This window comes from Anopheles ziemanni, chromosome 2 (assembly GCF_943734765.1).
Source record: "Anopheles ziemanni chromosome 2, idAnoZiCoDA_A2_x.2, whole genome shotgun sequence".
In the NCBI taxonomy this organism is placed as follows: Eukaryota; Metazoa; Arthropoda; class Insecta; order Diptera; family Culicidae; genus Anopheles; species Anopheles ziemanni.
Window position 1 is genome coordinate 63,073,333 of NC_080705.1, and position 14,521 is coordinate 63,087,853.

Sequence of the window (14,521 nt, forward strand, 5' to 3'; positions counted from 1 at the left end):
TTCGTCCCCACAAACTCACACACACACACACACACTCGCGGTGCATTCGTTGCAAAGTCCCATTTTCCGACACCATGACGTTTGTTGTGCAATCCGTGGAGGTGGGTTTGCGAATCGCGTTTTCCTTTCTCATCCGAGTATTTTTCCTTTCGACGGGATGCTTCCTTTTTGAGGATGCTGGATTTCCGTCTTTGCTGGGGGTACGATTTTTCATTCCTTTCTAAATGTTGCCCCCGCACCGAACGGGAGGTTGCGATCCGGAAGATGTTTTACAACTTCACCTACATGAATTCAAACTGCGGTGCCCAAAGGTTAACCAAGGCTTTCGGCGGGAAAATTGATGATGCCAAGTTTTCTCGCGAACTCTCTCTCTCTCTCTGTGAGGGTTGACTTATTACTTCCTGACACCGGCAATCTCTAATTTTTGTGTTATTTTTTTGTTCTATTTTGTTCTGTGTGAGGGATATTTTCTTAAAAATCTCGAGCCATGGAAGATATCCTTTTCAAGTCAAGGAAGATTTTTCCTATGTTCATTGTTGTTTCCCATGGTTAAACCAACAAGTTACTTCCGGGTTTTAAAAAGACTCATAGAACATTGAAAGTTATATTTATCCTTTAAAATATTTCCACTCTCACTTCACCATTGATAGATTAAACTGTAAGAAATACAGTTGTACGAGTAGGTAACAACTTGTTATGCACAAATCTTCTAGATGGTTTATGTTTATTAAATGTTGTCCGTTTGTTTTTAAACATCATCCACATGCTTTCATCTATCGTTTTTAATTTTCCAACATCCCTGTTCTTCATTGTTTTTCTGTTCACTTCATGCTTATAAAACTATCTCACAAACTAACATTCTTCACACCAAACTGTTCTACCAAAAATTCACTAAAGACACACACCTCGGATAGATCACCGTCAAAGCTCGTCCTGGTATTAGCTCCGTTGCTTCCTTCCACTTCGAAACACCGCGCCCGACTGATGGTGTAACGATAAGGCGTTGAGACTTTTTTGGGGTTTCCGAGCGACGAAAAACGCCCAACCAAACAAACGAATCCCAAAACGTCAAGAAGAAGAAAAGTAATGACGATCGACAGGCGCTCCGTTAGCGATCATCTTCAGTGCCGCGCGACACGATCCGCATCGCATCGTCTAGCTTTGGATAGAGTAAGATTCTTCTCCAGCACCCCGTTCCCACCCGGTACCGATCGTCGAAGATCTATAGGTCGATCGTACGAAGCGAACGTCACCCACTGCTAAGAGCTGCGTAGTGCTATGTTTGTGCCTGCGTTTGTTTGTGTGGCTATTTTTAGATGACAAATCATGTAAAACAAGACGCGGATCGCGGGCTCCGAATGCCGTCCGCCAACGCCAGATTGGCGGTGTCGCAAACCGTTAATCAGCATAATCGGCCCGCCAAAGGGCGCTCGTTGCGCGACATTCATCGCGCGTTTTGAGAGAAAACAAAGCGTCGAGCTGGCGACAATTATTTATTTATTTTGCCCTAAAATGCTTATCTTTACAATAGGACAGATGCTTAGAGGAACATGTAAGCTTAACTCTTTACGAATTAGATAATTTTTCCATCCGAAAATAACATTGGAAAAGTCCGACAACCACTAAGTGGCAAACAAAACTAAAATCAAAGATAATGAACAGAAGAAACCCACGAAGAAAACCAAATAAATAATTATTTAGTGAAATTCAAAAAGTTGAAAAATTTAACAAATGTTGAACAAAAATTATTAAATTTACAAAAAACACAAAACTATCGAGAAAAATTAAGAAATATTATAAGGCGGTTCAAAAGCGAAAAGGAGAAAACAAAAACGGCAAGCTGCTGATGATTATTTATTTATGTTGCCCTAATGCTGCTTAGAGGTCATGTAAGCTTAACTCTTTTCAAGTTCAAGAGTCTTTTTATCACCCATAACTATCATTGGAAAACTCCGACAACCACCGAAAGCAGACAATGAACATAAGAAACCTTCGAAGAAGAACAAAGAAATAAAAATATAAACAAGTTTTAAAAACTTAAAAACCTTATACAAAAATTAATGAATTTACAAATCAACAAAACTATTGAGAAAAATAATACAAAATAGTTCAAAATCAGTTGTTCCAGGAAACTACAAAAAATTAAACCTTTTCTTGTACCAATTTAATATGTTCTAGCTCCATACATCCCATCAGGTTATTCCATGAATGAATCGGTTTCATTCTCATATCCGCGTTAGAATATGTCATGTTTAAATTTATATCTTTTTATTTTCTGCTTATGTTCGTTAAATGTTTTCAGTATGCAATCATCGACGTTAACAAATTGCCTTTACGATTTGCTTGAATGTATAAAGTTACATGCAATTCCAATCAACTTGGAACCGATGAAAAGTTCACGCTCGGTTATGGCTTTTTAAAGAAGCTGATGAGTTTTCCACCAGGACATTACGCTGTATCCGTTTAATGGTGCCAATTTCTTCTGACGCAACCCATCGCCATCGGTTCGGACGGTTTGATTGGCGAAAACTGGCCACTCAATGACGACCATAAATTACCTGAAACCTCGCTCATTAAGATAATCCTAATGCTAGCGACTTACCGTTGATGAGAACACTTTGTCACTTTCGGCTGCGTGGCATCGGTTCTGGTTGGTACACAACCGACGCAACCGGATGTTTGACTCGCGGGCTCGAAAGCTCACCGGCACCTGCGAGGACCCGAGCACTGGAGCCCAACATTGCTCGGTTCAGTGAAAATTAAACACCACCGTAAGCAAACGGTTCGCCATGCGCGGGGGAATTCTATTTTTACCGGTAAGCGCACTCGGCGTCCCGGAAGTTCTCGCGCGGCGTCAGCGGGACGACATTCCAGAACCGACACAACACTCCACGCGAGTGCTTGAGCGATCGAATCAGATCCATGGCCACTTAACAGTTGGGCAGAAGAATTGTCAAATAGAATGAAAAAACCAAACTGGATGACCAACCGCCATCTCAACTCTCAAGTTCCGCTCGATGGCGTCGCTATTTCGGGCGACATCGACAAACCATCCGTGATCCGGTGTCGTCTCCACACAGAGGTACCTCTTTGTTTTCCGTCAATCAGGCGGCCACGGTTCGGCGTACTTATTTGTGCAAAATTGGCAAATTCCTCACTGAGCAAATACCAAGGCAAGAAGCGAGCCAAGCACAAACGATGATCGACGCATTTGACAACGGCTTCTGGTTTTACGCGACCGATGTTTGCACGGATCCGCAAGCGTTGGATCGATTCTGGACCGGCCGCGGTGTAGACGCGCAAAATGCAAATAAACCGATTTACGAGAATTTACACTGGACGACGGACTTCCGAGCCGGTAGCCTCAGTATCGTCATGATCGTCGGAATCAAGTGACGATCGTTGTGGTTTTTTTCGGATGTCGTAATCATCCTTCGTCACCGTCGTATATATTTTGCTCCTGATAAATCGACACTCATCTCTCGGAGCTGCATCCGACGACGGCGGCGCATGAGTCAGCGAACAAAATATGGGCTTCCATTAGGCACCTCAAAATCCCGCGGTCGACCGTTATGTTCGGACCCATTTCAACCGGCACGTTCGTATGGTAATCGTCGGCTGTTGTCGACATGGCGGGGTCGTTTGTCGAATGAGTTTGAAAATTAAATTTAATGCCAACTTACTCGTTGGCCCGACACGTTGACTCACGGTTTCGATGCGATTGGGAAACCGCGCCACCACGTTATCGGGTAATGTGCTTATCAGCCTTCGACACATCTGCATCGCGATCTGAACTTATCCCGCGAGAAGCCCTTCTTCTTGCCCAACGCCTAACGCTCAGATGTTGATGTTTTCATTTTGTTTGCGGTCGTATCGAGATATCAAGATCGCCCGGGCCCGGTCAACGAACTGATCCGCGTACAGACAAACAGTTCGATCTGTTTTCGGCTAGATTGGATTATTTGGAGTCGAAAATGTGGCGCCAACGGGCTGCCAAGGCGAAAAACCGCGGTATGATCGGTGAACTGCTACGATCGACCAACGTTGACCAGCACCCTCGACCGATCGTTCGATAACGTTGCTACATCGCTTGGTGAAGATGTCGAGGATTCAAATTTCCTATCGAAACTTGCTCCCTGTGAGGTGATACGGTTCTGTTTTGTAGCATTTTTTTGAGTCGTGGGAGGCTTAAAACCAACCCTCTACGAACACCCAGGTTTTGATAATCCAATTAGTGTTTTGTACCATGCTGCGCTAAGTTTCCACTAATGCCTGGTATATCGCATTCAGAAGTTAAAATTAAATTGTCCAACATCTTTAGCTGATGAACAACATGTTTACCTTTTGTCTAATCTCGAAAATGAATTGCGATCCAAAGAAAACTATCTCGTGGGCCATCATTGGAGGCAAATAATTTGTCTAGTTGATGGTCGGATGCTAAAAATAAACTTTACAAGAAGACTATGGGCCACGCGACCGAACCTGACCTACCTTTGCCGAACAACACATGCCATACTGCACGCACCCCTGACGCCTCAAGCAGACGTAACTGCCCTTCGTGCTCTAAAACTGGACTGGAGCTTGAGGGACCCGATAGCCATTAGAGCGAGCGTCGGAACCTGAATGAATCTTGCCTACCGGCGACGTGCCGCAGCGAGCATCTCCACCGAGTCCGGCGAGAAACCGGCAACGAAAATATGTAAATGGCCACCCGCCGATAATCGTGAAAAATTTGATGGACAGAGTACATCGAAATCGAGACGGTGGCGTCTCGTCGAGCCATTGCTGGCCCTGTCGTTCCCTAGACGCGACACAGTGATGTCAACAGTCGCGCGTTGCTGACCTTAAATCTTGCTCCATCCACCGATACGGACGCCGCAGTCGCCTCTTTCGTCAGCATTCCCGTGATCGGTGGCTCAGCATGTTAGATGATTTTATGCGAACCATCCACAATTATACCGTTTCCGAAGGAGGGCTCAAAAGGGATGTCAGCACATTTCACCGAGCACTGGAGTGCAATAAATATGGCCACTCGGGGGTGGAGTTCAAGATCGCACTCCATAATGAAGGATCAATACCCGGTTGGGTCGGTCAAACGGATGAAAAATTTTACGGCTAAATTATGCACAACTATGCCGCTACTTAAAGGAGCTTTGCCGGCTTCGATCGATAGCGCGATCGTGGAAAGCGTTTATTTATGGTCCACTGTTACCCTGAGCTGAGCTAACGGTTGTTGTTGTTGTTTGTGAAATCAATGCAGATAAATTATTTGCCCTAAAAGAATCTGAAGGCGAAAAACGAAACGATCAATTCTCGTATGAAGAAACCAAACACAAACATGTTATCGAAGGCAAATAAAAAACCACAACGGTTTATTTAAAAAAACAAAGTAAATACTTGCGACACCTGTCGGATTGTTCGAGAAACACCAGGTTTGTTATCTACACCTTGGTTTGCGCTGCACATCTCTGCACTAGCGACCGTGATCGAACCGGGAAATTTGAATTCGAGATTTCACGGTTTTTATGGATAGAGGTCATCCAACCGATACATGAATTTTACCGCTTGATTTTGAAATTCGACGACTGTTGTGATTTTTTGGCAGGCGACCCAAGGGATAGCATTTTATTTGGTGTAGCAATAGTTGTTTGAGAAATTTAAGAAAAATTAGTCATTTTTTCAATTTCCATGTTGTTATGGTCCAGAAAAGGTGGTGAAGAAATTAATATTTCACTTTGAATCCGGTTAATTTCATTGGGATACATCTAAAGTTCAAGTTTAATAAAAAAAAACAGCTAAGCTAACAACTACAAACTAAAGTTTGCTTTAAAAAAAAATGACAAATTTCTACGACTTTTCATGCAAAAACGAGAAACGTTAGCAACTTTCTGTTAAAAGCAAAATAAAAAGTAGCATTTCTTGTTGACTTTATGTTGCTTTTGAAGCTTGTTACTATATATTTCAAATATTATGGGGTTCCTTGACACTCATAGAACGCCATATCGTGGATGAAACCCAACGAGAAGGAATTGCAAGAAAGTCGCTGATCTTCCTGTCAAGACTTCCGGCATATGGAGAAATGTATAGCGTGCAGTGCCTTCCAAAATTAAGCAACTTTCATCACAAAACAAACAGAATCGGAGAAGTTGAACGGGTCAAATATAATTGATATACCCCACTCTGCTAACCCTCCTTATGCCTCTCAACTACAACCAAGCGAAAAAACATTTACAACACTTAAATGTAGGGCCTATTCCAACATTTTAAAGTCCAAACGGAGTAGCATCTGGTCGTGAATTCCTCACAACAACTGAAAAACATCCTTACGCAATTGGTTTTGTCGGCTATGGCTAAAGATTCGGCCAAGGACCGTAAGACCGGTTTACTGGCCGTCGGAATATTTTTTTAAAGAACTTAAAAGATGTAACTTTACAATAAAATTTACTTCATTGAATTAGCTTGGTTAACTTTTTTCTTATCGCCGATAGAAATTTGTCTAATTTTTTTAATGCAACCGACAGAATCGGTTTAATAAGATTGAGATACACGCATTGAATAGGCAGTGCGAATGGGATATTCCATTAATGAGTCTCTAAAGATCGGAGAAGTTTCTAATGTTATAGGTCGCCAGATCCATGCATATCTGGAAGTTAATTAATCTTCGTCGAATCATCAAGTTTAATTAAATTTTGATCAATAATTTTCATACGAAAGATTCATATGGATGAAGCAGTTCAAGGAAAATGGTTTTAGCACTCAGATTTTCTCACCGTTTTAAAAGTTGATGGGAAGAAGATATTTTGTAAATTAAAAAGACAGTTAACTCATAAAACCTACAATATTTTTTTTTAAATCCGTGTCCACCAAACTCATTCACTGAAATGCTGTAAATAACCGTGCCAAGATGCACGTGTCGGCTACCAGGATGCAATGAAAAAGTGGCCTTTCTAAAAATGTGTGTGAAGAAGATATTTTGTGAGTTTAAAAAAACAGTCAACTCATAAAACACATAACATGAAAAAAAATGCCTCCATCTGTGTGTATCAAACACCTTCACTGAAATACTGTAAATGAACGTGTCGGCTACCAGGATGCAATGTAACAGTGACGTCAAAACGTGATCTTATCTGGCTTTTAATCCACTAGCACTAGCTGCCCTAGACATACCCCATGCGCTCTGGTTGTCGCCACGCGTGCCACATGCGTGCCACGCAGCCGCTCTGGCCATTCACTACGCCACAACATTCCACCGCGGTTTGGGAATTCCCCGTGCGCCTGACTTGTGTTTGCCCCACTGCGGAGTCATTCATAATTCTACGAACTGCGTCTGCCAAACGGAACGAACGCCAAAGTGGCAAGCGATCAACATGCCTTCACAGTGTTGCCAAAGCATCGGAGTGGGATTGAAAGTAAAAAATAAAAACAACATGAACACAACCCAGCCGCCAACATGCGAACGCCGTTTTCCCGAGCCGAGAGAGACAAGCTGGCCGCAATTAGAAGATCCCTTCACTCCGCTGTTCGCTCGACCATACGGTCAAACCTGTTCCGGCAAATCGTTTCCTTCGTGCACTTGTCGTACCGTCTTCGACGAGCTATTGACTACACATCTTTACATTCTCATATTTTAACAAATATTTTACGCTTTAATCAGAGGTCTTTCGTTTATTTGAGCGAAAAAAATGCGCTTCTTTAAGATTGATATTGAGAAAGATCGAGAAACGGAGCACGATACCCAACATGACATTGGAACAGCGTCCTCAATTACGAGGGCATTTACAGTGAGTTTTCGTTTTTATCTAAACATACATTAGTATCAGCATGACGTTAGCAAATTTTATGTTCCCTCCTCTGAACATCAACGGTTGTGTTGGTTTTATTTGTGCTGCATTTTTATAATAATTACAAATTTCCAACACATGACTGTGTTGCCAAAGTGCAAGCCACATTTTATTCAAGTTATTTTATTTTAGAAGAATAAAGTGCCGTTGATGAACTTCACATAAAATCTGTAGCCTACTGTTTACTCAACGCCGTAAACGTTGGTGAAGAAGTTAACCGATGCCATTTGGAAAAAAGGGAAACCGATGAAACGAAGATCGAGGAACGACAAAGCAGGATAGCGATGAGAGTAAATAATTGAACGATGACTCATCATCCGCCTCTCCTGCCCCCCGAAGGCTGACGTCGCGTCTTTCGCGTCTTCGGAGCGTCTTGAGGGCCGCGTGAGGCCAAGAACAAGCGGCAGCTTCAGCAGGGCGCACACATTCTGACCGTTCTATTCGATCCGTTCGATGCAGGAAAGGCACAAACGATGCAACCAGATAAATCGGAGAGAACGGGACGGGCGCGAGCAACCAGAACAAACGACCACGGCCATGTGATCTCAGAGCCAGCCCAGATAGAGAGAGCATAGAGATTTTCCCGGCAAACGTTCGCGCCACTCGCTGCTGCAACGTGTTTTGGTTTATCTTTTCCCGACCGAACCCAAGCCCGTGTGTTGTTGGCCCTTTTTGCGCGTGTTCGTTCCTGTCCCTACGCGAGCATCGTTGCCTTTTCACATCCCCCGTGGGACAGGAACCTGTCCTCAGCAAGACGTGTGCCCATCAATTCCAGGTCAGACGAATCCGCCGCGTCGTGTACGTCCTTCATTTGGGTTTTTTGGTAGGCGATCCAAGACGCTCGAAGCGTGTGTTCTGGAATCCGGTCCATTTCCCAATTTTGAAAAACACCCTCTATCCGTTGTGTTGGTCGCATCGTAGCCGGCCGCGATAAGCGGAACCCGATAAACTTGAACTGAGCTAACGAAGGGCATGAAAAGCGAACTTCAAACGATGATTATGATCGTCGTGTATTAAAGTTGTGCAGCTGCCATTGTAAACCATAGTGCACGTGCATTCAATCACTCCAAAGCAAATGATTTCACCATTTTGTTTACTTGTTTATGAATCGCATAGTGTTTATTGAATATATTGCCAAACAAAATCACGGTTACAGTAAAACTGTCAGCTAAACTTTGATAAAATACAGTTAAAACATTTATCTTTTTAAACTTTACTTGATTAACCACGACACTTAAACAAAACCCCCAATGCAATAGTGCACCATCAAGAATCTCCTCTTTAGGGGGGATCTTGTGTAAAAATCGGGTGGCTTCGAAATCTCCCGAAAGGAGCCCAAAGGTCAAGAAACTTTGTTCGGTGATTGCTCGCCCCCATCGGAAAGGAGTCTCTGAAAGGGTGGTTTGTCAACTCGTCGTTTTATATTTTTATTTTCATTTTGCTGAATTCCTCCACGTTTCTCCGCGCGTCCATCAGCGCGCCACAAGTGGCTGCCGGAACTGGATTCTAGATAGCGGGAGATTGGCCAGAGGAAGCAATGGCGCTTAACGGAATGTCGCGGCGGGTAGGCGTAAAATAAACGGCGTTCACCCACACCAAGAGCACGTGTTGTTTTTTTTTCTTTCGCGATACTTTTGTTATGCTGTGATTTACCGAATAAAATATCTTCCTTAATACTCGAATCCCATGGGTTGGGAAATCATTGCAAGGGCTCTGCAATGTTGCCAGGTGTTACATCAATCTCGAGCACGTATAGAAGATAATGAGGTGATAAGGATCATTACCCAATTTCCTCGAAATGAACATGATTCTACCTACTGAGCCCCGATACTCGATTGGACTGGTTTTAACTTACCTAGCCCATCATCGATCCAACCGGATTTGATTGAGCTTTTAAGGATTTCCGAACTTCCTTTCGGCGTTTGTATCAATCTGAACTGCGTTGTATTTACGCCAACACGTACAACGTGTTTTACGAGCTCCCGCCAAATCACAGAGATTCGCAACTCGACATGCACATGAAAATAAAAAATGAAACTAAGTTGATACACCGAATTACCAAAATTAAATGACGATTTATCGATAACAATGATATAGTAAAAGTAGAATATTAACTTTGATAAGCACTTGTTGATGCCAGTTGTTATCTACTTAGACCGACAGACCAATAGTTGCATCTTATAAGTTGCTAATTTATTTTTAAATATTTTTTATTTTAGGCTAACATACTGTTTACTAAAGATATCATCTGAATAAATCCAAACATGTTTTCAAAGCCAACGGCATGGTATCATCAAAAAGAGTGACCTTTAAAAAAAAATACACAACATAAACATACTTTTCCCTAATACAAAATTCAAAAATCTTTAAAACAATTGTATAACCCCAGCAATGTCGACCATTTTACCAAAAATAATTACAAAAAACAACCTGCCTGCCAAATTGCTTGCAAAACTCTGTACCTACAAGCAGCGTAGCACAAACACACCCATCAACGAACGTCCCACACAGCTGCAGTAACACACACACAACCGAAGCTCGGTGGTAAAACAAGATCCGACATGCACGACCGATCCAAGCGGACCAATCGCGTCGCACCCGGATGACGTCTCCGGGGCTATTTTTAGCATCATGAATCATATGTTAAAAACCAACGAACACAACCGCCAGAGCTTTCATTCGCAATTCTACCTTCGAGCGGTGCGGTTGTTGGTCCACGTAGCACTGTGTCGTCATTTCTGTCGTCGGTGCGACTCGTCGATTCTTTGGCGGACATATTTTCGCGCCTGGGACAACATTAATCCAGTGAGCAAAGTGCTTATGAAGTCAATACAAAACAAAAGCAAAAAGAATCGCAATAGCATATACTTACCATCTCATCTGGTCCCGTCGTTTTGTGTGTTTATGTGAGGCAGCATTTTGCCTGAAAATGGTACGTTGAAAACAAATTAAAGTGACAAAAAGGTGTCAGGATTATAAAAACCCCCGCAGTACCGTCTGTGGGTTAAGAGTTGTGTGAGTGTGTGGGAAAAAGAAACCCACTGAGTGAAGAAAAAAACACAACCTACCGCGCCCCATAGTTCACCACGGGCAGTGCATAAATTAAGCGCTTTACAATTGCGAAATCTCATTTGTCGCCAACTCCGTCGGGAACGGTCGAGCCATCGTCGTAGTGGTAATATCCATACTTTGTGTTTTGCGTACTTTGTTCGTGCGATCCAAGGTTGCGTGTGTGATATTTTGACATTTCGGTTGCAAACAGCTTGACAGTTGTGTGCTAAGAAAAGACGAGAAGGAGAAGAGTGTGCCGTTTTGGTGTTTGTTTTACTCAAATATTCTAGAAAGGACGAAAACGGGTGAATTTTCCTTATTTAAAATCGACCCAAACGGACGCGCAGTGTGCGTGTGTCGTGTGTGACAATCAGCGAGAATGAGAAACAACGTTCTGAGCAGCAAGAACACAAACAACAACAACACGATGGGTTCCTTCTACGAAGACAATAACGCGCAGTTCGTCCCCTCGTCGGCCTCCGGTGCGTCGGCGGTCGCATCCGGCAACGGGTTGAAACGGCCCGCAACCTTGGAGCTGAACCCGTCCGCCGGAAAGGCGCGCAGGACGCGGTTCAATGCATCCGTGACCGTGCCCTCGGTGCTGCCCTCGCCCGACATGCAGCTGCTGAAGCTGGTGTCGCCCGAGTTGGAGAAAATCATCAGCCACAATGCCGCCCTGCCGACGCCAACGCCCGGTGCCATCATTTTCCCACCGTCCGCCAGCGCCGAGCAGCAGCAGTTCGCTAAGGGCTTCGAGGATGCGCTCATGAACATCCACAAAAAGGACACGTGCAATAAGCTGAACACGAGCAATAACAACAATAGCAGTACGAGTAATAACAACAATAACAGTAGCATAGGAAATAGCAGCAATCAGCAGCCGACGAGCATCGTCGTTTCGTTGGCGGAACAGGCGCAGCTGTGTCCCACGACCACGGCGACAAGCGTCAGCAATTCCGTCCTGTCCGCGGGCCTTAATGGTATGAGCGGCGGTGAGATGACGTACACAAATCTTGGTAAGTTTCCGCACCCCAACTGCAGCGCAACTAGAGTGAAGCTAACAAATACCCCCTTTCGCCCCTTTCTACAGACAGTTACCCAGGGCTGGTGAAGGAAGAACCGCAGGCCACCTCGGCCAACCAGTCACCACCGGTCAGCCCGATCGACATGGAGTCCCAGGAGCGCATCAAGCTCGAGCGGAAGCGGCTAAGGAATCGGGTGGCCGCCTCCAAGTGCCGCCGGCGGAAACTCGAACGCATCTCCAAGCTGGAGGACAAAGTGAAGGAGCTGAAGACACAAAACTCCGAGCTCGGCAGCATGGTGTGCAACCTGAAGCAGCACATCTTCCAGCTGAAACAGCAAGTGCTCGAGCACCACAAATCTGGCTGTACGATAACGCTGGTGGGAAAGTTCTGAAAGTCGCGGCAAATACATCCCGCGTGTTTCTCCATTGCTTACGGGTGATCTGACCAACACCCCTTTCTCTCTCTCTCTTTACCTATCTTTAAACGTTTATCTAAATCTTCCCACTATCGTGCCGAGCGTAGAGAGTGTACCTCCCGGAATGCCGTCAACCCTCTGTTTGCATGTCCTTCCTTTTGGCTTGGCTTTTAGTGAAACACACCCATGCGCGAGAGGACGCAACGGAGGGAGGAGGTAGAGGAAATCGCGGCGTACCAATCGGGCATTGGTACACTCCGGTACGCGGAGACCGCATTTCCAAGTGCGTTTTAAGGGGATTCCCCAGCTTTTGAAGGTGACGAACAACATAAACTCATACACACACACACACAAAGAAACACACACGTACACGTACATGCACACGCGTATACAAAGCTAATTGCCATTGTGAGACACAGAAATGCCTTAAACGTATTGTAATTTCATAGCATAAGGAAAGGAATTCAACGGTGGATAAACATAGCGTTAACCAGTACGATAAATATATATACACTTATATATTTTGTCGGGCTTACAAAAGTGACAAATGCCCGAGCTTTTCTGCATGCTTTGGCGAGTAAAAGGACAAGCAATGGGTCGTGAGGAATATTAGCCTTTAAGCCAGGAGATAATAGAAATCGTAGGCAAGGATGGGAGAGTTCCAAGAGTTTTTTTAGACATTAAGATCGTTCGATAGAAACAAGTGCTTCTAGTCGTTTGGATTGAGCTTTGATGGGCGCTGGTTTCGGCTCGATTCCGTTCATGTTTCTGTGTGAATGTCCGTGTGTGTGTGTGTGTGTGTGTGTGTATGTGAGTGGGTGGTGTAAGGAAGTCTAGTGTCATACCCCATAAGTCTATATTGTGCACCACATATGCATTTGGTGCAGTTTTAATTAGCAATTTAGGGACGTTAAGAGTTCGATTGGTTCCTCTAAAGCAAAGTTTATATTTTAATGATCGGCCATCTGCTTTCCCGCCCAGGCAGATAACGTTATCATACAACTGATACTCCAGTCTTACCAATTACCAGTTTGTAGTAGTCCCATTCACTGATTCCGTTTGTTTCACTTTTGTAGCACACTGTCTCTTGTGCACACACACCCACACGGCCGCTTTTAACAAACAGAAATATTTATCCTAAACCTGTATTTTTATCATTTTTAATTAGCCTATCCCAAATCGATTGGAGTATAGGTTCATTTTCTGCAATCCGTTGTTGTTAAGTTTGTCCAGTTGGGAAGCCAATCAAAACAAGTCGGAAGAAACAGATTTGCCATAGCAGAAGAACGTGGCCGGACGAGCGGGTAGAGAAGGAAGGAAAAAAGGGAACATGGCCACAGGGGGGAGAGTGTAAGCGTAGTTCCGTAAGCACTAGGAAGGTACAGCTGTGTAGAATGTACTTGTCCACCGCATCGAGCGGGTTGGATGGCGCCTCGATTCTCAGATAGATTTTGTACGTATAGTGAATAAGGAAGTCGGGGTAGGTCCGAGGGAGGGGTGCATTCACGAGAACAAAGAATCAAGGGAAATGAAACGAAAAAAGGGCAAACGATGCAAATCACTACACAGAATGCAATTACTCTTAGCTAGCTTATAAGCACCATGTGCTGTGTAGAGTCATTGGAATATTTATTCGTAAGCGTTTTTACTTTCGTTTCTACTTTATTTTTGAAGATATTTACAAATAAAACAGATTATTATTTTCCTAAACTGAAACAATATATGTGTGTGAGCGTGTCTGTTTGGCGGATCTTTTTCGTATCTGAAAATCGAAAGAGTTCAACCTTCCGCTTTGTTTGTTTGTTTGCGAGGAATCCTAAAGGCAGCCCGCGACACCGAGATTCCACACGGTCGACGGTTGCAGCAGCATAGATTACGTCACCACCACCATCACCAAGGTATGATGGTAGAAGAGGCGGCAGTTTTATGCGGTCGGATGGAGTTGTTGACCTTCGGCGCGGGAGAGTCGTAAAGTCGGATGGGAACGAACATGTTATACTTGACAGCGTTGACTCGCCATTCGCGGTGCGGTGGATTTAGAGGTGTTAAAAGTTAAGACAACGGATCACCCAATTACGGCCGTGCGGAGTTGGATACCGAAGAATCTGAACGGTGAAAAATGGACCCGCTAGGATGAACTTTTAAAATTGACCGAAAATCGACGATGGAAGTTTTAGCGATTGTCGCTA

The 14,521-nt window shown here is 44.1% G+C and overlaps 1 protein-coding gene across 1 annotated transcript; it reads left to right on the plus strand.

The window, feature by feature from the left end:
* Positions 1–10,537: 10,537 nt before the first annotated feature.
* LOC131282387 (transcription factor Jra) lies at positions 10,538–13,128 on the plus strand. Its single transcript, XM_058311835.1, has 2 exons — positions 10,538–11,908; positions 11,983–13,128. The coding sequence occupies exons 1-2, from the start codon at positions 11,272–11,274 to the stop codon at positions 12,306–12,308; spliced, it is 963 nt and encodes a 320-aa protein (XP_058167818.1). The 5' UTR covers positions 10,538–11,271; the 3' UTR covers positions 12,309–13,128.
* The last annotated feature ends 1,393 nt before the right edge of the window (positions 13,129–14,521 follow it).